Raw genomic sequence first — 21,643 nt, forward strand, 5'->3', positions numbered from 1 at the left:
GTTTGAGTATATTTTTTTTGGTTTCTAAGTCAAATATGAAATTCCTACATCTGACCAATGCTCATATCTTTGACAACAGCGATATGCATGGTAATTAACTTCTGTGGTTCAGTCCTGTCCTAAGGGGTATAGTTTAGCTGAGGGGACTACTGAGCAAAACATTACAATAAAAGATGATAACCACTACAAGTTCAAAGTGTTATGAGAACACGTCAAAAGGCAGCTTTGTACTGCTGTATCCCCCACCACCCTGATCTTTATCCACTTTAAACAGTACAAATTTGATGCCTATGGAATTTTTAAGCTACAAAACCTTACTTTGGGAGACTGCACTGCTACTTTGTAGAACACTCTCATTGATGAGCCTTCACTACTCACTGTGGAACCCTAATTTCTAATTCAATATTAAGGTTTTGATTATTTGAATTAAGTATATTCAATATTTTCTAAATGCGTGTCACAGTGGAAAAGATCAATTTTGTGCTTGAAATAGTTTCCTATCAAAGTTATAAATTGTACCATCTCCACTTTAATAGGTACTTATACACAGAAAAATGTAATAATGGGTACCTTTAATTTTCTTCTGGTGATTGTTAGTCTTTACAATTTTCCAAATGTTCTTTTGTATTAAAAGTGGGCTAGAATTTTTACAAGAAAGCCATTATTGTCAGCTACGGGTTGCAATGTAAAGCTTTAAGTATAGCTGTGAGTGATTTTTAAACTAATAAAAGTTGTCTTTAACTCTGTAACTTAAATTAATCCATTTTTAGCTCCCAAATTCAGGCTTACCTCATGTCTGAAAACAAATCCTACAATGGCAGCAACCAGTTCAACCAAAAAAATGAGAGTCAGAAACATTGCATACTGCAGGATAAAAAGAAAGTCCCAGTAAGTATAAATCAGATACATCACAGCTGCAAATGGAGTCAAAGTTTAAAAAAAAAAAAAGGTCTGCTCAATTGCTCAATCAGTTCAGCGTTTTTATTATTATTATTGAAAAGGGCAGGAAAAACACAACAAAAGTGGGAATTGGCAGCTGACTGTTACTTGGTAAGTTTTCAAAAGGAACAAGAAAAACCTTAAAAAGCCATAGCCAGTTCCAAGAAACAAAGTCTACAAGATATGTGTAAGACTTTTCAAAAACCAAGAATCAGACATGGTTCCATAGTGTAGCGGTGAGCACCTCTGCTTTACACGCAGAAGGTCCTGGGTTCGCGTCCAGTGGAGCCACGGTCCATGGTCTACGGCCATGCCACCCGGAATAAGTGAACAAGTCCATGTCCGATCTCGGAAGCTAAGCAGGGTCAGGCCTGGTCAGTACTTGGATGGGAGACCACCTAGGAAGACCAGGTGCTGTAGGCGTAAATAATAAAAAAAAATAATAGTAAAATAAAATTCAGTGCTATTTTTAAACAATTTCCTTCCACTGCTTCTAATTTGTATACCTCTGCCGTAGATATACATCGTACTACTCGCCTGACCAGGCCAGGAACTCCACCTTCTAACCCCGAATTTCTGGTATCACGGACATTGCAGAGTCAGGCAGTATTGGTCCTTATGTAGTCATTTCTAGAAATCTAGACAGAGGCCACACTGAAAAGAGATTTCATTCAGCTGCCTTTCCAAATCTTGTCTGAAAAAAAAATACTATGTTCACAGTCTTTGTGTTAGGTAAAACAGAAGGTTTTCAGTGAAGGCTCCTAAGGGGAAGGATATTCATCCTGATACACAAAGATTTGGGCCTTTATCAAAATGAACATTGTTTCCCCACTGCGAAGTGCCCAGGTATGTTTTAAGAAAAAGGTTTGAAAATTGATAGTTTTAGAAATGAATGAAAGAAGTACAGAAGTGGTTCCGTTGTGACAGCAAAGTTGATCAATCTGCCTTCACCTACCTGCCACTGTCCAATGGAGACAAGCAGAATTTCTTCTATAAAAAGAACATAAGATTAATCACAATTCCCCATTTTTATTCATTTAAGATATTAACACACTTAATGCAGATAAATGCACTCTACTTCACAGGACAATAAGTACCTAGATATAAATAAGCACTGGCTCAAAACATTCTTGCCAATTCCAGTCCTACAACAATAATTTATTTTTCTTTGAATGTCAATTCTTCACAGTTTCAACTGCAGCAGCAAATTAGTCCTTAGATTAGAAAAACTGTGATACATATTTTAAAACATCTTAAGAGAACTACAGGTGAGTCAGCAAACTGCTGGTGCCACATGCAGTTTGGGTAGGGCAATTTTATCTCAAATCCCAAAGACTGGCAGTGGGAACCAAGGGACAAAGGTTGTCTGTAGGAATGATTGAGAACTTCCGCAGCTTCCGCCTCCCCCGCCCCCCACCTCTTGGGGATTCTCCATATAGATTCACAGAGGTGAACTTTGCAGTACTTGTCTTCTGTTCATTGGTCCCTGTCACCCATGGGTGTGACAGAAAAAAAAAAAAAAAACAGCTGGTACTTCACAGAGGAGCTCTTCAGAGCAAATCAGGCAGAATGAGGCCAGGAGGTTTTGGTTCAACACAGTTGATCCAGAAGTTGGCACAGCTGGCATGATACTGGTGTCCTCCATATGCCAACTTGAAACTGTCTGTTTCTGAGTTGAAGGCCTGCCGGAAATAATAAAGACATGTGGGGCGAGTCAGGCTTCTGCACCTAAGAGCTAATCAGCAACCAGCACGTACACTCCTCCAGGTCACAGAGGCCGAGGCTAAACTGGCACACTCACAAAAGCTGAGATGAGCAGATAGCTATAGAAATTCCAGTAAGAATTTATTTTTTCATTTTTTTTTGCTGCTAAGGTATAAAAAAAAACTTTACTATTTTACCTAGTTTCAGTAAAAGAAGGCCAATTTTCATAGGAAAGGCAGACAGAGTTTATGGGGGCTGAGGGAGGTGTCATGATATAAAGAACTAAAATAGCCAAGGGCTGTGGCTACTTTTTATCCCTCCTGATAAAGGAAACCCTTCCCCTAAGGCTGGTATTTGACTATAATGTGCAATCCCTTAAGTTTCTGTGGCTAATTACAGTCTTATCGTGAAAGAAAACAAAATATTAAAAACTCTTAGGGTCTAATGCCATTGGGAGCTGAGAACTGAATGGACATAATTAGAAAGTCCAAATAGGTACAGGGTTTGTAAAAAGAAATAATGGTTAGACACATGTGAATTATTTCCAGATGAGTAACACTTATAGGTAAGTTACAGCCAGCCAGTCCTAACCTCAACCACGGCCTGGGGTGTTTCCTTAAGCACAAGTAAACAAATAAATAAAACTCTAAAACCCAAACAATTTGTTTTTGTTTGATAATGGCCAAATCCTGAAGCTCTCTGATCTCATTCTATGTGTCACTACAACTTCCAGTCTTCTGGAAGTTGCTCATCTGTTACCCTATTCATCACAGAGAAAAATAACCACAACACCAGAAGCCAATTATGAGACACAAGCATGCAAACAAGACCAAAGTGGATCCACACAGACGTGTTAGTTGATTAAATCAAACATGGGAACAAAGATGACTCAGAAAAGCACTCATGACTGGAACGGTTCAGGATGGCAGTACAATCATCTGATTTGCCTTCCACACTCAAAATTAAGATGGAGACGCTAAGATAATATGTAACTGGTTCATACTTTTTTAGGATGTTCTTCTGCAGGCTTCTCTTCTTTCTGAAATAACGTTGAAACCATAAGGTCAACAGAATTCCCAGAATAGGGCCTCCTGCCTACAAACAAATCCTTATTAGTCTAACTAACCTTTTCTCTTTACCACCCTACTGTGCACAGGGGACTGTGGGCACAATGCAAACAGTAGGCTCGTTAGAAAGGGAAGAACAGCATCCGTTCCCTCAAGAGCTTCCCACTGCCCTTTGGAAACACTATACCTGCTTCTGCAGTCAGATTTCAGGGCTTCATAAAATCCCCACCACCTCTGGGCACAGACCTTGTAGTGAAGTGTCCCCCAAGTCATGTTACAGAAGTGCTTTGCCACCTAAGAGGGGGAAAGTGTGTGACTTACCCGGCTCCTGGAGTCCACATTCAAAAGGCACACCCCACAAGCAAGTTCCTGAGCATTTTTAATACCAGGCCGTAGCATACAAGAGGAAAAATCCAGTGACTTTTCATCGGGCTGTGAGGACAAGACAAATGGGTAAGAGAGTCCAGCAACTCCAAATGCTCCTGGCTTCACCCACTATCACTCCTCTCCAAGAGGTCCAACAACAGCAAGTTAAGGAAACTCTCTAGTACCACCAATACAATTAGTCAATTTCTCAGTTACTGATTGGTCTTCCACACTCAAAATTAAGACAGAGATGCAGATAACGTGTAACTGGTTCATATCTGCTGTGTCTAGATACAAGGGATGCTAACATGAGCAAAAAACGGGCCCCTGTCCTCTGAGAACTCAGTTTAGGCTGGGGGCCAGGTGGGTATCAGGCAACACAGTGTGACAAGAGCTATAGAGGGGAAAGTACTGAGTGCCAGGCATACAAGGGGTGGGGTCACTTATCCCAACCCAAAGGGAAAGGAGCTTGATGGCAGAGAATGCTTCCTCGAATTCAGAAACATTTGGCTGAGTCTTGATAAATATAAGTTCAGTAAAGGGGATTGGGTGAATGCGGTAGGGGAGGGAAGTATGTTTATACTATGTAGAACAAGCAGCCCAGGCAAAGACCTCTAAACAAAAGACTGGATATGGGAAGTAATCTAGGGGGTAGGAGCCAACCTTACAAAAGGAGGTAGGAAATGAAATTGGAACATAGGGCCTTGAAAGGAATATAAAGGGTTGAGACTTTATCTGGGGAAGCCATTAGGGGTTTTAATCAGATCATGACAGGACCAGGTTTGTATTATGGACAGACACCTCTGGTTGCAGTGTCCGCAGTGAACTGGGTGTGACAATCTTCAAAGTATGGGTCTCAATTACAAGGCTGCTGCAGCGCTCCAAGAGACCGAAGGTCAGAACTAAGACAGCAACAGTGGGCAATGGAGAGAAATGGACCCATGAAAGAGCTATTAAGGCAGTAGACTCAACAGGCCTGGGTCATCTGTTAGACGTGCGAGGAGGGGAGAGGCTTGGGCGACTGCTCTTATAATTAGGCACATGAGAGCAGCACCAGGGTTGGGCATGGAGTTTTGAAGAGCTCAGTTTCATATAGGTTGGAGCTACCTGTGGGACAGCCAAGTTCTGATACTATGTAAGCAGACGGATATATATAGGCCCAGTGCTCAAGAATAAGAGATCTGGAAGTTATCAGCTAGAGAGAGTAAATGTAACAATAGCTAGTAAGTCAAGCCCTTACTTGTGCTAAGTACCACACTAAGCTCTTTACATGCATTATCTAATTTATTTCTTACAACAAATCTATAAAATATGGAGAGTGTAGCCCAATGATTAAAAGGGCATGTCCCAACTTTGGAAAGTTGTTAATTTCTTAAAAGTTGAAGTATATGAATTTGCAGTTCCATCCCTATTTATCCGAGAGAAAAGAACATATTTAACAGAAGTCTTGTACAAGTGTTCATAGCAGCTCTATTCACATTAGCCAAAACTGGAACTAGCAGGTTTCTATAAACAATAATACAGATTAAAAAAAAAAAAAAAAAACATGGTAAATTAATACAATGGAATATCACTCAGTGATGAGAGGTCAAACTGATACACACAACATAGATGAAATTTTAAAACATACTAAGCAAAAGAAAATAGACACCAGAATATACTACATCAGTGGTCCCCAACCTTTCTGGCACCAGGGACCTGTGCTCCTATGAGAATCTAAAGCCTGATGATCAGAGGCAGCGCTGGGGAGCAGCTGCAAATACAGATGAAGCTTCTTGCCCACCGCTCACCGTGCTCCTGCTGTGTGCTCCGGTTCCTAACAGGCCATGGACCGGTACTGACCCAGGAGTTGGGGATTCCTGTACTACCTAATTTCATTTATATAAAGTTCTAGAACAGGCACAACCATGTTGATAGAAATTGAGGGAAAACAGATCAGTGGATGTTTTGGAATCGGATCAGGGAATTGACTGGGAAGGGCCAAGAGGAAACTTTAGGGGGAGACTGAAAATACTCCATACATTGGTGGGGTCTGAGCTACTTGGCCATGTGCATTTGTCAAAACTGATCCAATTATACATTTAAGATCTGTTCATTTTATTGTATGTAAATTATTCCCCCATTCAGAAAAACACTTGAATAACAAAACAAAATAAAAACCCACCAAAGCAAAAAAACAATTCAGAAGAGTTGGATCCTTAATGTGAAGAAGTTTTAGCTATATCTAAACCAATTTATTTTGCTTATATATGTCCTAGAGTACAGTTTCTCAAAATTGGCACCACTGACATCTTAACCCGGATAATTCTTTAATGTGGGACTTGTCCTCTGCATTGTAGATTGTTTAGCAGGATCCCTGGCCAATTTGGGGGCAAAATAGCCCTCCTCTCCCACCACTGAGAACTATTAAAAGAGGAAAAAGTATGTATGTATACACACAAATACATATATACACAAACACACAATTACATGTTTATTATAAATTTTATTGATATAAAGGATGTGTAGTACACAATTTACAAACAATAAAATATATAATCATCTTTATTGCAAATTCTATATAGTTGCTTACTTTTCACAGAATGCTTTCTTTGAGAATTTTTGTCCAGCTCTTTGATCCATTGTCAACCTATGCTTGCTTTCATGAAAAAGTGTAGTTCTATCGTGAATGTTGATATTTTCATGTTAGAGATTAGACTAAAGTGAAACAGCAAAGACATAATTCAGAGTTTCACTCATCTATCAAACATGTGAGTGTTCTTTACTGAATCAGATAATAGTTCTCGAATACTGGAGAATGCTTCTTCAACTTTTTGTACTATTCGCAACATAATGGCTACAGACACAGCACACTTTTTAGGGTTAATCTGCAGTACTAACATTTTCTCTAGAACCTTCTCAGTCTAGACAATCAACAAATCAAGTCCTGATTTGCAGCACCTGCTGATTTCCATGGTAAAAATACTCCCCCTCCACTCCCCACCATGGCTGATTTCAAGTTACCAATGTGTTGTCACTGAACACGCAGTTGGGAAGAGGTTCCTCACAGTGCTATCATATAGTATGTCCACATATGGATATAATAGACTAGGGTGACCAACCTCCTGATTTGTGCAAAACTGTTCCAGTTTTAGCTCTGAGGAAATCCCCCGGGGCCTGAGCAAACCAAGATAGCTGGTTGTCTTAGGACAGACGTAAACAACCTCAAAAGCTAAGAACTAAGCATTAGGAAAGGAAATGAAGATGAAAGGGAGCCGACAGGAACCAAGTGAAAAGATCAAACAATTGTCCTGTCTTGAGAACCAAAAATAAGAGCCGTGCAAGGCGAGTGTGAGAAACTTGGAAGGTTACCAATTTGGACTCAGAAAGACGTCTGAATTTAGGATTGCACAGGTACTGCAATTTGATGTGATAACACAGTCCAGTATAATCATGAAATGAAATGGAGACCAGGGTCCTGGAGTCCAGTTGTCAAGGATCTGGGAGCCTACCGTGTTGGCTGATTTGACCTCATGGATACTGAGGTGACCCAGGATGATGGCAAATTCCTGTCAAAAAATAGCTACATTTCCTCTAGTTTAGGTTTAATCTGCAGTACTAACCTTTTCTCTAGAAATGTTATTTTAGACTCAACCACTAAAGAATTACTACACTTTTATATTTGCAAAATTGCATTACTCTTCCCCAGGAAAAAAAAGGCTCCTCCCTAGAAAAATGTATAGATTATATATATGCTTCCCCATTCTTTTCTAATTTGAAACAACAAACCATGTACTAACTCCACAAACTAACCTTAAACCAACCTTAAACTAGTTTCTTAAACTAACCTGAGCTGAATCCATTTAAATCACACCTAAGGAAGGAAAGGTAGGCAGTTCTCAAATAAAGGGGAGGTGGATGTTTAAACTGTGTGCATGAGGGCTCTTATCTAGGTGACTGAAATAAATCTACATGGCCTTAGCTAATCCACAGGATGATTTTTCTTTTCTTTTTTAGTGCAATCATGGCCACTCTGGTCAAACCTAGAAGCAGGTGGTACTATCATTTGTTCGCTGTACAAGTCTGTCATTTGTAAAATGGTAACAATTTCCTTTGCCCTACTTACCTCCTTCAGTTAGTATTGGGGCCCTCAGAGATATATAAAAAAGTGCTCTGGAAAGGATGAAATACTCTAAATGATTACCACAATTACTCACTTTGGTAAATAAAGTCTAACAAACTTTTGAAGAAGTTAAAAGTATAGTAGCATACCTATAATATCCATTATAGATATTTTTCATGTTATTGAGTAAGGGCTATTTGAGAAATAATTAGAATCTGGGAAAACCGTGAATCTTAAAATCAATCAAATAAAAGCCCTTTAATATCTGTTTACCAAAGGCATAAAGGAAACAAATGAAAAGGTCATATTGTAATTTTCCAGTGAAAATTATAAGGCTCTGCATAAACTACTATATGGTCAAGTTAATCTTTCAAATAATAAAATTAACCTTTATAAATACACATTTATAAGCAGGGGGATGGTTATAGTACACAGTAACAGTGTGACACCCACCAATGGCAGTAATTCTATAAGGTATGCCCTCTACATGCCACCTTAATTGAACATCACTTACTTTAATTGGCAAGTATTTCATGCATTTAATAAAGACTGAAAAAATAGTTATGTTATACATTGACAAGTCCCAGAGCCAGACTAGGATATATAATCCTGAATCTTTAGCTAATAATAAACTACTAAAACGATGTCCAAGAAAATCCTTATTAAGGAAGAAGACTTTGGTAGTAATTACTGTTCTTCAATATTTTCATTCTCCTTCTTCTGGACAAATGGCTTTCCCTATTCCCTTAAATTAGGCATGGCCGTGTAACTTGCCATGGTCAATAGACTGTGAGGATAAGTCACGTGTGTCACTTCTGAAGGAAGCCTTTAAGACCAATGTGCTATTTGTCACGTTCCCTTGACTCTCCCATGGTGACCAGCTATGTTTCACATGGTGGAGGCTCCATCAACCTAGGTCTCTGAGTGAAAAGGACATGGCACAAGAGACCCCTCCAAACTGAGACGGGCATGTAGCAGCAGCAAGAAATAAAGCTTTGTTGTTTTACATGGCAAAGGTGGGTTGGGGGTGGGGGGTTAGCTGTTACCGCAGCATAACCTATAGCCTAATTTGACTGATATAAAGAATGATGTAGACACAGATTCTACAAGCAATTCTAGACTTTGGTTTTGGTCACAATGTAACCTCTTGGCTACAGTGTTTTGTGTAACTTTTCCTATTGCTGCTATAAGAAATTAGCAGAAATTTAGTTGCTTAAAACAACATAAGTTTATTCTCTTACAGTTCTAGAGGTCAGAATTCTAAAATGATTTGGTAACGCTGCATTTCTTCTGGAGATTCTAGGGTAGAATCTGTTTCTTTGCCTTTTTTAGTTTCTAGAGCCCGCCTGCATATTTCTTGGATCATGGTCCCGTCTTTCATCTTCAAAGCCAATAACGCAGCATCTGCCAATCTTTCTGTCTCCACTTCGACTGTCATGCTGCTTTTTCTTATTCTCACTCTCCTGTCCTCCTCTTATTAGGATTCTTGTGATGGCACTGGGTCTAACAGATGATCCAGGGTAAGCTCTCCATTTAAAGACCCTTAACTTAATCACAGCTCCAAAATCCTTACCACCATATAAAGTAACAAATTCATAGGTTCTAGGGATTAGGATGGGAACATCTTTGGAGTGGGGGCATTATTCTACCAACCATATCCACCTTCTGTCAACTGAGGAGAGCCATGCGGAGACATGAAGATTCTGTCTCTAAAACACTGCGCAGACTGGCAAGATGACAAAGATGCTGTCATTATTAAAAATAAACTGTTCTCCTGATATGCCACAGCAATAGGAAGTAAGTACTCTGAAATTCACTGCTCATTTCTCATTGAAAAGAAGCACAAAAGAATTTGGATTATACCAAGGATAATAGTGGAATCAAAGGGCCTGTGTGATTTTCAATTGACTAGAGGCCAGGAGAATAAGTCCTGTCTTTTTTTGTAGATTTTACATGGCAAAGCTGATTAGTTTTGTTTTCCGAGACTGAGTATCTCTTTGTTCCAAACCTACTGTACTACAACCCACATATATAAGATAAAACCTCAGATAACAATTCACTCGCTTCACTAAAAGACAATTTGTACCTGAGTTCCTGCAGTCTGTGCCCAGAGGAGACATGCTTCTACCACAAGAGGGAGTTTGAGTCCATGGATAAAGAGGGTATTAAAAGGAAAGGGGAATATAAAACTTTGCTAGTATAACTTGCAGCTTAAGTAAATATTAAGGAACCACGGTTTGGAGTTTAGGACTGTGTACTCTGCTTCCCTTAGCCCAGGCATCACGACTGCAATGCAGCGACAGCATTCTGGGACTTCTGCACTGGAGAAAAGCAATGCAGCCATCTTTTGATGGGAATCATTTCATGGGGTCTTCAGGGGAATGAGTCTTTTTTATGATCTCAGAAGCTGGGACTAACATGATAGGAAGAAGAAAGAATTTTTAAACGATGCTGTGCATTTAAATCCCAGATTTGTCAGTTTCAGGCAAGTTTCGTCTCTGAGCCCCAATTTCTTCACTTATAGAAATGGGGATTATACTATTGACATCATGGGGTTGTTATGAATGCAACGCATATAGCACACCACGTGGCAGGTTCTAGGTGCGAAATAAACAGTGACTATTATATTAGTATCAGTGTCAAAGAGCTGACTGTGGCAATTTGGTTCGTTAAGGAACTTTAAATTCTACCTAAAATGAAGCAATGGTGTAAAGAGTTAAAAGATTCCCATCCAATCTCAAATCAAGTCTCTAATTCTAGTAATGATTTCCCTGCTCCGAGCCTCTAATCCAGAGCCCTTGGAGTTTGTATAGTTTTGTTCTAACTGAATTGAAATATATAGATGTTGGCTTGTGTCATTTACATTTATGCACCTATTTTTAGAGTAATAGCTTCTTCATGACAATTTAAACCTTATACTTCCTCTGTAGAATGTATATTAATCTTCATGCTGTGAGCAATTCAAGTTTTATAGACCAAGAACCTACCAGTTATCAAGAAGAAATGATATGATATAATCAGAAAAAATATCTGAGCAGAGAATGATCGTTCTGTCACAGCTAACCTGGCGAGAAAAGCAAACAACTGGAAAAGCATGGTAATTAGAGAAAAGAATACTCAGTGGTGTTCATGTACAACCTGCGGTGCATTCCTGTGTTGTCTAGTTGCAGACTAACTCATGTCTATACCCTTACCTGGTGCCTACAGAAACGTCAGATAAACTCACTTTGTAGACGTGGATGCTGGAAGTGGATGTTCCTAATAGGAGTCTGGAGGAGAGGGTCGGGACGCCTGGCCACTTTTCCCATTTACCTCTCACATTTGACCACACTGAGGGATTTAGAACCACCGTATGAGAACAGGCTAGGTGGGTGACCAAACCCAATAGGCTTTCTTCAATATCACAGAATCTAATTCTATGGCTTTTTTAAAAAAGACCTGAACAAAATCAATTCTTGGTGTAAAAAACTCAACATGGATTATTTCTGAGTGGGGTGATGACAAAAAGGGAGTGTAAGGAAACTCTCTACATCTTCATAGGGGCATAGGTTACATGGGATAAGCATTTGTCAAAACTTGTCGAATGGTATAACTAAGATTTTTGCATTTTACTATATACGTATATTAACAAAAAAGGCAGGCAGGCAGGAAGGAAGGATGGATGGACAGGCTGACCGACCAGCCTAGAGGGGCAGAGCCTAGAAGGCAAGGCTTTCTCATGAGCAGCTGTAGTACTGCAGCAGCTTGAAAGTCTAGGAAGATGGACAAGGATGAAACTGGCTTCCAGCTCATCAGTGACAGCAGTTACCTTGAGAAGTAAACACAGTGACAGCAATCCAGGCCAGGATTCTCCCCAATTATCCTTTGCCCCAAATTAAAAAGAACTAATACATAATAAGTTTGGTTAATCCACTTGGTCTTTTGTGGTACCTTTTTTTCAAAGAGCGCATGGCAAAGAGAGATGCTTTGCAATCACAGCCATTGTTTTCTAACAGCACCAGAAGAGAAGGGATAGCTGGTTGACTTCAGGGTTTGTATAGAAATCTAGTTTTCAAAATGTTAATTACAATGAGAAACTGACTGCCACCAAAACAAAGAACCTTAAAATCTAAATGGAAAATGAGAAGCTTTTAAGCTACTCTATAGTCCTGGGATATAAACCAGGGAAAAGAACTTGACTGTTTATCAAGTTGCTGCCAGATAGACTCCTGGTGTTTCATCTCATTAACCTTGATGCCAAATAACTACCCACTCTCCCCCGAAAGACTTTTGCCCATCTCTGGTTTTACCCACCCAGCTTGCCCATTTCAAGGAGGCAACAGAGTGTAGTGGTTGAAAAAGAAGACTTCTGACTTTCGGACTGAATCTAGGTCTCACCAATATCTCTGTGCCTCAGTTTCTTCATCTGTAAAGGGAGGAGAATAATAGCATCTACCCTCGAGACTTTTGTGAGTATTAATTACATCTTTATAAAGGGTGAAGAACAGGGTATAGCACACAGCAAGCACTCAGTAAAAGCTGGCTAATGATGATGATGATATTCAGGCTTAATATAGTTCGTATTAACACAAGGTTAGGAAGCAGAAGGTGAATTAGGAGAGACTCAGACACATACTGATCTCGAGATTCCTAATGCTTGGTCTTAGATACCTTTTTGCTGTAAAAACATGGAACAAATGGGTTTTGAGGTAAGACCTTTGCAAGACTGAACAGAGAGGCTCTGATGAATTGCAAATATAACACCCTGAACTATGATACACAACTGGTAAACTGCAATGTCAACAATGCAAAGGTAACACACTGAATAAACAACTGGTAACACATCCTTCTCTGTCCCACAGCCTCACTGGCATCCTCACATACATCACGAGCCAACAAACTTCATTCACAGCTGGAGTTTAGAAATATTTTAAAAATCCAGGGTTTCATCACCCACACAGAACCCCATTACCATTTTGGCAAATTTTCTTCCAGCCCTGTAAGTGACAACTCTGTGTTATTCCAAACTCTGTGCCCTTTTAAAAAATGATTGCATAACATCCTACTATGAAGAGTCACACAATTTACTTGACTAATCCTGTAGATTCAAACTTTCAGATTATTTCCATTTTTTCACTTTTACAAAGAATGATTTGTGCATTTACCTTTCTTCTTTTTGAGAGCTGTATTTAGAACTGTTGTTATAGGAAGTTTTCCTAGAAATGGAATTACTGAGTCAACCCCTCTGAATGTTTCTTAAGTCCTTTAATTCACTCAACTTTTACTGGGTATTTATGCAGCGCCTGGCTGTGCTCTGATCAAGAACAAAAGATGAACAAAATGTGGTCTTGGTCCCTGTCCTCAAGGAGTTCACGGGCAGGAGGAAAGCATAGTGCTAAATACCTTTTCCATAGGGTGGTACCTATTTATATTTTCTAATAAATTCCCTAGGGAATATTATGCATTTTACCACACTGACGCTATCGGGATTTAAATAAACCAAACAAAAACTGGACTTATTAGTAGATAAAACATGAAATCTAGTTTCAATTTGAATTAATGTTTACTGATTAACTATGTCTCCCCTTTTATGAATCACTTCAAGTTTTTACTGATTTTACTGGGATGTTGGTATATTTCTCATTGATTTGTTATGTTTTCTTTACAGAGCACAGACATGAGCCCATCAGTATACACTGCCACACTTTCTTATTTACCATTTAGTCTATTTTTTTCACATTTAGAATGACTTCAACTAATTTGTACTTGGAGCTATGCCATTTGCCTATGTTGAGATTTCATAAGAAACTACTCAAGGAAACCTGTTGCTTTATTTACTGAAAGGATATTTGAAGAAACCGTAGGTTTCATTAGTTTCCTCTTTACGAGAGTCCACAAAAAAGAGTTCTGATATTAGTAAAATTAGGAATTATGCTTCTCCTGAATCGTGGGTTTATTTTTATGTTACGAACACAGTGAATCATGGAACTGATCATCTCCTATTCACATTAATTCCTAGGAAAGGTCAAGTCGACTCTACAGCTAGCAAAGGCAAGCATGTTAAAAGCACATTTTCGTACACTTAACTTTATCCCTGGCTTTATCTCATCTTCTCCACTTTCATTTGCCCTTTGTTTCATTTTTCTCATCCGTTTATTTAAAAAATCTGCACTAGTTATTAAAACTATGAGATACAAAAACATGAATATCTAGTTTGAAAAAAATTGGAAAGTTAAAAAAAGTATAAGATAAAAAGTAAAAAGTCCCACCTAGCACTGTGTTAGAACACAAAGAAATAAAGGCCACAGTCTGGCTGTTAAGGAGCTGACAAGCTAGTGGGCAAGAAAACAAGTAAACACACAATTATCAACAAGTGTGATAAGAACTATGATAGAGAGAAATATGCTGTGGACACACAGAGGGAGGGCATCTAATTCAGATGGAAGGGCTCTTTGGAATGACTTGTGGGGGAAATGACGTAGAGCCCAGAGGGAGAAGCAGTCTAAAAGAGAAAGAGAGCCAAGGACAGTCCAAGTGATAGAAAAGACCTTATATACTGAGCTAAGGAATTTAAACTTGATCCTGAAGACCACAGAGAGCCCACTGCAGGATTTTAAATGGGATTTAAATAACATGATCAGATTTGCATTTTAGAAAGAAATATCTAGTAGTGATGTGCAGAACAGATTGATAGAGGATAAAAAAATAAACCAGTAACCCCAGCTATGTGGTCAGAAGTGATAAAGGCCTGAATGATTTAATATATTTAAAAAAAAAGTTTTCCATTTTATATTTTCTAACTATTGTTAATATGTAAGAATGCTATAAATTTTTGCCAAACTCATTAAATTTAACCTCTTGAATTTGGATTTCTGGAAGTATTTCACATCACCAAATAAACATAATTTCATCTCTTCTTTTCAAATATTTATACTTAGTTTTTTATTATATTGGCCAGAATAGTATTTAAAAAAAAATAATTACCCAAACTGTATAATCTTTAGCTTATAAATTAAAAAATGGTCCAAGGGAACAAAATAGAGATTTTGGAAATGACTTAAACTCTTTAAGAACTTAATATTACAAACCATAAGCAACATAACAATGGGGAGAGGATTTGCTGTTTAAGATGTGTTGTTGGGGTAGCTGGGTACCAGCCTGATTATCAGTACAGTGAGGGAAGAACTGCTTCCTACCACAATGCTGCGATCCCATTCTGATGGGTCACATAGTTAAATGTAAGAAAGAAAAAAAGAAAATGTAATAGTATATTTATTCCAGCTGGAGAAGGAAGATAAATTTCCGACTATTGTGAAATAAAGCATATTATCAGAGACAAACTGAATAGGTATGAATATATAAAAATAAAATAGTTTCACTCAATAAAATGTAAAAAAGGGGGAAAGAAATAGAAAAGGAAAGAATAACTGATAAAAGCTTACTAGCACAAATGTGTATGTGTGTACATACCCATGAGTGTGTAACTCTATTACGAATATGAAATAAGTAAGGTCAACCATATTTCATCGAATAAATGGTCAAACGGTCAAAAGAAACAGATGATCAGTTTACATATAAAGGAAATAATAGTAAATTATTATTTGGAACACTGGATAGCCTCTCAGGAAATGAAAGAAATGTAAAAAATACCTTTAGGGAATCATTTACACACTAGTTAAATTACAAAATTGACGAAGAAAGCTAGAGCGCAATGTAAAGAAATTAATACTTAAAAACGGCTAGTAGCACTATCAACTAGCTCACACTCTCTGGAAAGCCATGGACCAAGTGCAACAGCAGCTATGTAGGCATGAATGTATGTACGTGTGCAATCATACACTCTGACCTTGCACATGCTCTTGGAAGAACTATATCCCCAAAAGGAGGAACAGCCATTTGTTTAAATATGTTGAGTATAACTATTTATAACAGGAAGAAATGAAAATAATCCAAGGACCAAAAAAACGGCTAAATGAACCACAGGATAGCAACAAGACGTATCATACAGTTTTTTTTAAAAGGACACACATATGAGGACATAAATAGCTAGAAGTGCAAAGGAAGCAACTCAAACCAATGCTTTGCAAAGCATATATATATGTATATGAATTAAGAAGGATGTGATTAAGAGTGAATGTTTTCCTACACTCTATTTTATTTTTTAGGTACAACTGGCCTAGAAGCTATCCAGAAGCCAAACTGGCACTAGTCAGCTAACTATACATATGTTCTCTCCTTCCTTTAACATAACATGATCCAGTGGGCACCTTCATCTTCTAATATGTGCCATTGTAGGAACATACACTCTGCTTTACAACTTAGGTTTCTAGAAAGGAAAGCAACTGCTGAATTGTCTTACCGTGAGTGTGGCAAGTGACATGAAGCCGATTAGGTTATTCCATACTTTATCGATGTCCTTTAGCAATTGCTGGAGTTTCTCACTACACACTGCAGTGGCTTTTATCCCCAGCTCGACGCGTTTGGTTACCCTGTACACCTCAACAACACCTGACAGGGTGAGATAGTAGAGAGTTAGATGCTGGAAGTGTAGAGAAAGAGATGAGCACGACGAGGCAGCATCACTGCTTGCTGATATCTTAGTTGGAAATAAGGATTATATCTGGACAAAAGTGAACCTACTATTCTTTGGGACCAATCCGCCTCTCAGTGCTTCAGAATAACCTCTCTGTGCCTTAGTTACCTCATCTGTAAAACTGGGATAATAGTAGTACCTCCTGAAAGGATGGTTGAGAGGATTAGATGAGTTAGTACTGCAAAAGGCTTAGAACAGAGTCTGTAGAACAGTAGGCATTATGCAAGTATTAGCTATTTTTTTTTTCTGGCTTCTTTACGAGTCCACCTGTTTAAATTTGGGAAATACCATTAAACTTGCTGAAAATGAGAATATTAAAAGTTTAAAAGAATCTGAATGTCAATATCATCACAAAGTAATTAAGAAATATCTTGCTATTCTGAATGGCCAAAGGATTTACAGACTCTGTGGCTTCATGTATCTTTTATACACTTAATAGGGCACAGAACAGTTCTTTTCTTGTGGTCTCTGAATTGTGGCCCAACACTTCAAGCAAGGGAGATAGGTGCCAAGTATCTCTCCATTCTAAGGATGGCCACCAGAAACATCCACAATCCCTAACCCAGCCTCTATAAGAGAGCACTGGAAGAACTCCAGGGGGTCTTTGGAGTGGTCCATCATCAGCCCTGTGTATAGCACTATGGCTTTTCCTCTTCCTTTCCCAGGGGAAGGGCAAGAATTACTGCTCAACCTAAGCCAAGTAAGGGAGCTTCTAAGACAATCTTTCATAGGTACTAGGAAACCTACTAGGAGGAAAGACAGGCACTCTATTACCTGGTGAACATCTGCTTATGCAGTAGAATTGTGCCTGTCTGGGTAGGAAAGTGGAACTAGAGTGAGGTGGCAGGAGTAAAGGAGAGACCACATCCCTTCTATATCCACTCATCCAGCAAATATTTTTCACTGACTACTATGTGCCAGGCACTAGACTAGGTGATGGAGGCACAGCAGCGAAAAAACAGGCCAAAATCCCTCCCCTCTTGGAGGATTAGTCTAGTGGAGGGAGGCAGATAATAAACAAGAACAAAAAGTAGAACACATAAGATATTAAAGGTGATAAGGCTAGGGAGAAAATCTAGAAGGGAAAGGGATAGGGAGTACCAGGATGAGGAGAGGGCATACATACATATGGGTAAGGGAGGCCAAGGAAAACTCATTAGAAGGCGACATTTGAGTAAAGATCTGAAAAAGATTAGGATCCACTGTATGCAGGTCTGGCCACCTGAGCCTGGGGAGGGGAAGAACATTGAATTAGACAGAGATTGAAGTTTCAAGCTGGAATGAGATGGCCAATCACTGAAGGTCACCAGGAAGTTAAGATATCTGTGATGTCATAAAGGGGTAGAGAGGAAGAATGGACGATGTACGGTAAGGCACTGGAGACCCAGTGATTTCATTTTAATGCCTCGCCTAGTTCGGACTCTTTGATAAACCAGAAACCAGTAACAGATGTAATTTTACGTTGTTGCTATCATGTTATAACAGGGACTGAGAAACTTGGCCATAGAGACCTTAAGTCAAACAGTTGTTACTGATTATGACTTAAGTGTCTTATTTACAAATGTAGATGCTACTTACTTAGTAAAATCATATATATGTATCTTGAGAGACCAAGATTATACAACGTAACATAAGGGAAGAGTAAAAATATTTCAAAGTGTCATGACTTTGAATAAGAAAAATATAAAACATACAAAAAAAAAAGAACATACCTAATAAATATTCCATGCCTTGAGCTGACTGAATTACTTCTGTGCACACTGAACTACTACTGATTCCATTTAAGGTATCATTTGCTTTCTTAATGACCTACAAGAAATAAAATCACATCACCTTATATAATCAAGAAAAGTCATTGCAAATCAATTTCCTATTACTAGAAAACCCCCTGGAAAAGCCAGGTGTGAAAAAGCATGACTAACTGATGTGTGTATATGACTATACTGAAACAAATCTGAGAATTTAATTTTAAACTTGAAGAAACAATCCCCCATTTTTTCAGAAGAGGAAAGACAGGGGTTTTTTTTAGCTTAAATATTATTTTCATTTAGGCAGAATTAATGATACTGTTTTGTTATTTCTTAAATACAGTGACAGATGAATGAACCAGTGCTTTTACGAATGTGAAAGAAGCTTCACTTAAGATATACGACTTTCCACAGAGCTTCACTTTGCAGAAGGCCATTGAGGTAGGGCTCTCTTCTAGTTTGCTTCTGTCCATTCAAATGAATCAAGGAGAAGGCAAAATGACACATGACAGCACTTACATATGGGTGAAACACCACGAAAGTGACATACTCACATCTAGGGCACTCCCCAGGCATCTCTGCCATTCATATGCGTATCTCTCATTCTCCTGTGAATTTTATAAAAAGAACTGGATTAAAAGGGCAAGTATGGAATCCTCTATAACTGTCAATTCAGAGAGCACTGGAAGACTTTCCTTTTTATTAAAATCACTCTAGTTCAAGCACAGTTTATCTTATGAACCCACTAATGACTATCTAAAATTACTAATAAATGTAACTTCCAAGCACATGACTTGTAAATTCCAGGGAAATGTTTTGGAGCAGCTTCCGTCTGCAACTGTTGCCTCATTTTTTCTAGAGTTAGTGTAAATTTCTCCAAAGGTACTCACCACGCAGGTGGTCTAACACAAGAGCCCATATCAAACCACCAGCTTTCCAGTTAAGATGCTGTGTGTGTGTGCACACCCGCGCACATGGTATGACAATGGGGGTAGGAAGAAGGAGAGCTAAGAGTGTTGGCTGCAGGAGGAAGACAGCATAGGACTAAGATGCAGCAGACATAAACACTTAGAAGATCCAGAATATTTCCCTTTCTCTTCTATTTTCATGTTTTGCCATTCACTAAAATGATAAAATCTAAGTGCTCAAAAAGAATTCCCTTAAACACATCCCTCCTTGTGAAGTCCCACGAATAATTTCAGTTTTTAAGGTTATTAACTACTTTCAGTAGATGCCACATCTGGGAGGTATTTTCATCCAAGGCTAATGTCACCAATCTCTCACTTTAATTACATATTTTATGTCCAGTGCCTTGTGACTCTCTGCCCCTTGTGTCCCCATGTGAAAGTTGCAAGCATTTTTTTCTGAGGCCCTCAGTGCCCAGCTGGTCTTTTACTTGCCCCCTGTGGAAAACTACCTCACTCACCTCCACCTCTCCTGTCAGATCTTTGTACTTGTCACGGATGACAGGCAGAGCGGGCTTCTCACTCAGAGTGTTGGAACGGTCTCTGAAAGGCTGCTCCAAAGCCGGAGAAGGAGAAGAACGGCTTATTTCTTTATCGCCAAGGCTCAAACTCCTCTTATGTGATCCTGGGAGAAGTGGATGGCACAGTTAAAGGTTTTGATTACTCAGCTTAGTTCAAGCATAGGCTCTTGCTTGCTAACATGACCTCTTTCTTTAGATGTTTATGTCGAGGCATTCAGAAACACCACACTATTCATTCTGTCTGACAAGCTATATGTTGAATCCTTTCCATTGTTCTCTCCTGCTTGGATTTCCTGCCTTTAATTTCCTCGATTACTCTTCCCTGATTTATCATAATTCTTCCATAATTCTAAATGCAGAGTCACTGGAGTCTGGAGGACTAGTGTCTTTCTAAATATCAGTGCATACGAGTTGTATTGCTCTTCCAGCCATCACTTATAGATTCATACCAATCTCCTACATACTCTCTCAATCTAATGGATGTCAATGATCCCTTCCATCAAAATGGGCTTAAAGCAGAGGGGGCAAACTCAAATGCCTTCAGAGAACAGGCAAGTAAAGTTAGCTGGAGATAGGAAGTGGAAGGGCCTGTGACACTGGGGAGAGAATACCTCATCTACCAGAGCGGGGACTGCTACTCAGCTCCTGCTGATTTGCCAGAGGTGGGAAGGCAGGCCTAGTATTGCTAGATATTACTTTTTAAGAAAAGCTAGAGATCTAGATTGTGAAATCTCCGGGTTTTTACATATTTGTTACTGCCTCACACATTCATAAACTTTCTTTGTGGGTCAGTCCAAACAAGTCTGCAGACCGAATTCAGATGTAAAGCTGCCACATGGCAGCCTCTGATTTAAAAGATACAGTCTGTAGCCAGGGAACAAGAGCAGAGCTAACTTGCCCACAAGTGGATCAAATCCATTTCTCTGGTTCATTTAACATAGCACACCTCTGACTAAACCAGCTAATGAACAACAGACTGTGTGCTTAGCTCCAAATGCAGTTATGTGAGGGATACTGGTTTGACTTCAGCTCAGCCTCAGGGAAACCTTGCTTTTTAACAGCTATCGATAATAGATTGGGTTTCAAACACTGGAAAATCTAATTCCTGTGAAAGCAAGGACCAACTTTTTATTCTAAGAAAGAACATCTAACGCCTCAGTAGAAGAAACCGTGACAGTAAAATTTATGTTGAAAGCTACTCACCTTGAACAGAAAGGTCAAAGGTTGCCAGCTCGCTTTTGATCATTTCTTCACTGGATTTCATTTTGCTTTGTGAATTGGCCACTAAAAAGTCAAATTTGCTGATTTTGGGCTTTTCGCTTTGAAACTCTCCAAAGTCATCTAAACATTCTTTGGGGGTGTCGTGAGAAGCACTGCTGGAAGCTGGGCTAGTACACGTGGCCTCTTGGTTCTGTTCACTTGAAGGCAAGTCCTGTCTTGTGAATTCTTGATAGTCCCTGCTTTCATATTCCTTTTGCTCACTGGTCTGAGAAGTCACATCCTTCAAGTTAGCAAAAGCTGGGAAGGTAGTCTCCGGAAGAGCATCTTCATTTGTGAAGGTTGTGACTTTGGACAGAGATGTCATGGTGATGTTTTCAGAGCTGCCAAATGAAGTCTCTTTCTTTGGTAGAACTGAGGCGGCTGAGGAGGATCTGCTTC

General features: G+C 39.1%; 1 protein-coding gene across 9 annotated transcripts in view; it reads right to left on the reverse strand.

Moving 5' to 3' along the window:
- Positions 1-1,952: 1,952 nt before the first annotated feature.
- The window catches only part of SYNRG (synergin gamma), a 69,566-nt gene continuing 49,875 nt past the window's right edge, over positions 1,953-21,643 (reverse strand). For 6 of the 9 annotated variants that reach the window (XM_015599322.2, XM_015599321.2, XM_015599327.2 and 3 more), the window contains 8 exons: positions 21,188-21,643; positions 19,925-20,088; positions 19,053-19,106; positions 18,463-18,559; positions 16,517-16,665; positions 4,032-4,142; positions 3,647-3,682; positions 1,953-2,621 (listed from right to left, as the gene is read on the reverse strand). In XM_015599322.2, the coding sequence (XP_015454808.1) occupies positions 2,490-2,621; positions 3,647-3,682; positions 4,032-4,142; positions 16,517-16,665; positions 18,463-18,559; positions 19,053-19,106; positions 19,925-20,088; positions 21,188-21,643 (1,199 nt within the window). In that variant the 3' untranslated portion in view covers positions 1,953-2,489. The remainder of the gene's footprint in view (positions 2,622-3,646; positions 3,683-4,031; positions 4,143-16,516; positions 16,666-18,462; positions 18,560-19,052; positions 19,107-19,924; positions 20,089-21,187) is intronic. The other 3 variants (XM_015599323.2, XM_025041549.1, XM_025041550.1) reach the window with 2 other exon arrangements.

The sequence above is a fragment of the Pteropus alecto genome, unplaced genomic scaffold (genome assembly GCF_000325575.1).
Source record: "Pteropus alecto unplaced genomic scaffold, ASM32557v1 scaffold98, whole genome shotgun sequence".
Lineage (NCBI taxonomy): Eukaryota > Metazoa > Chordata > Mammalia > Chiroptera > Pteropodidae > Pteropus > Pteropus alecto.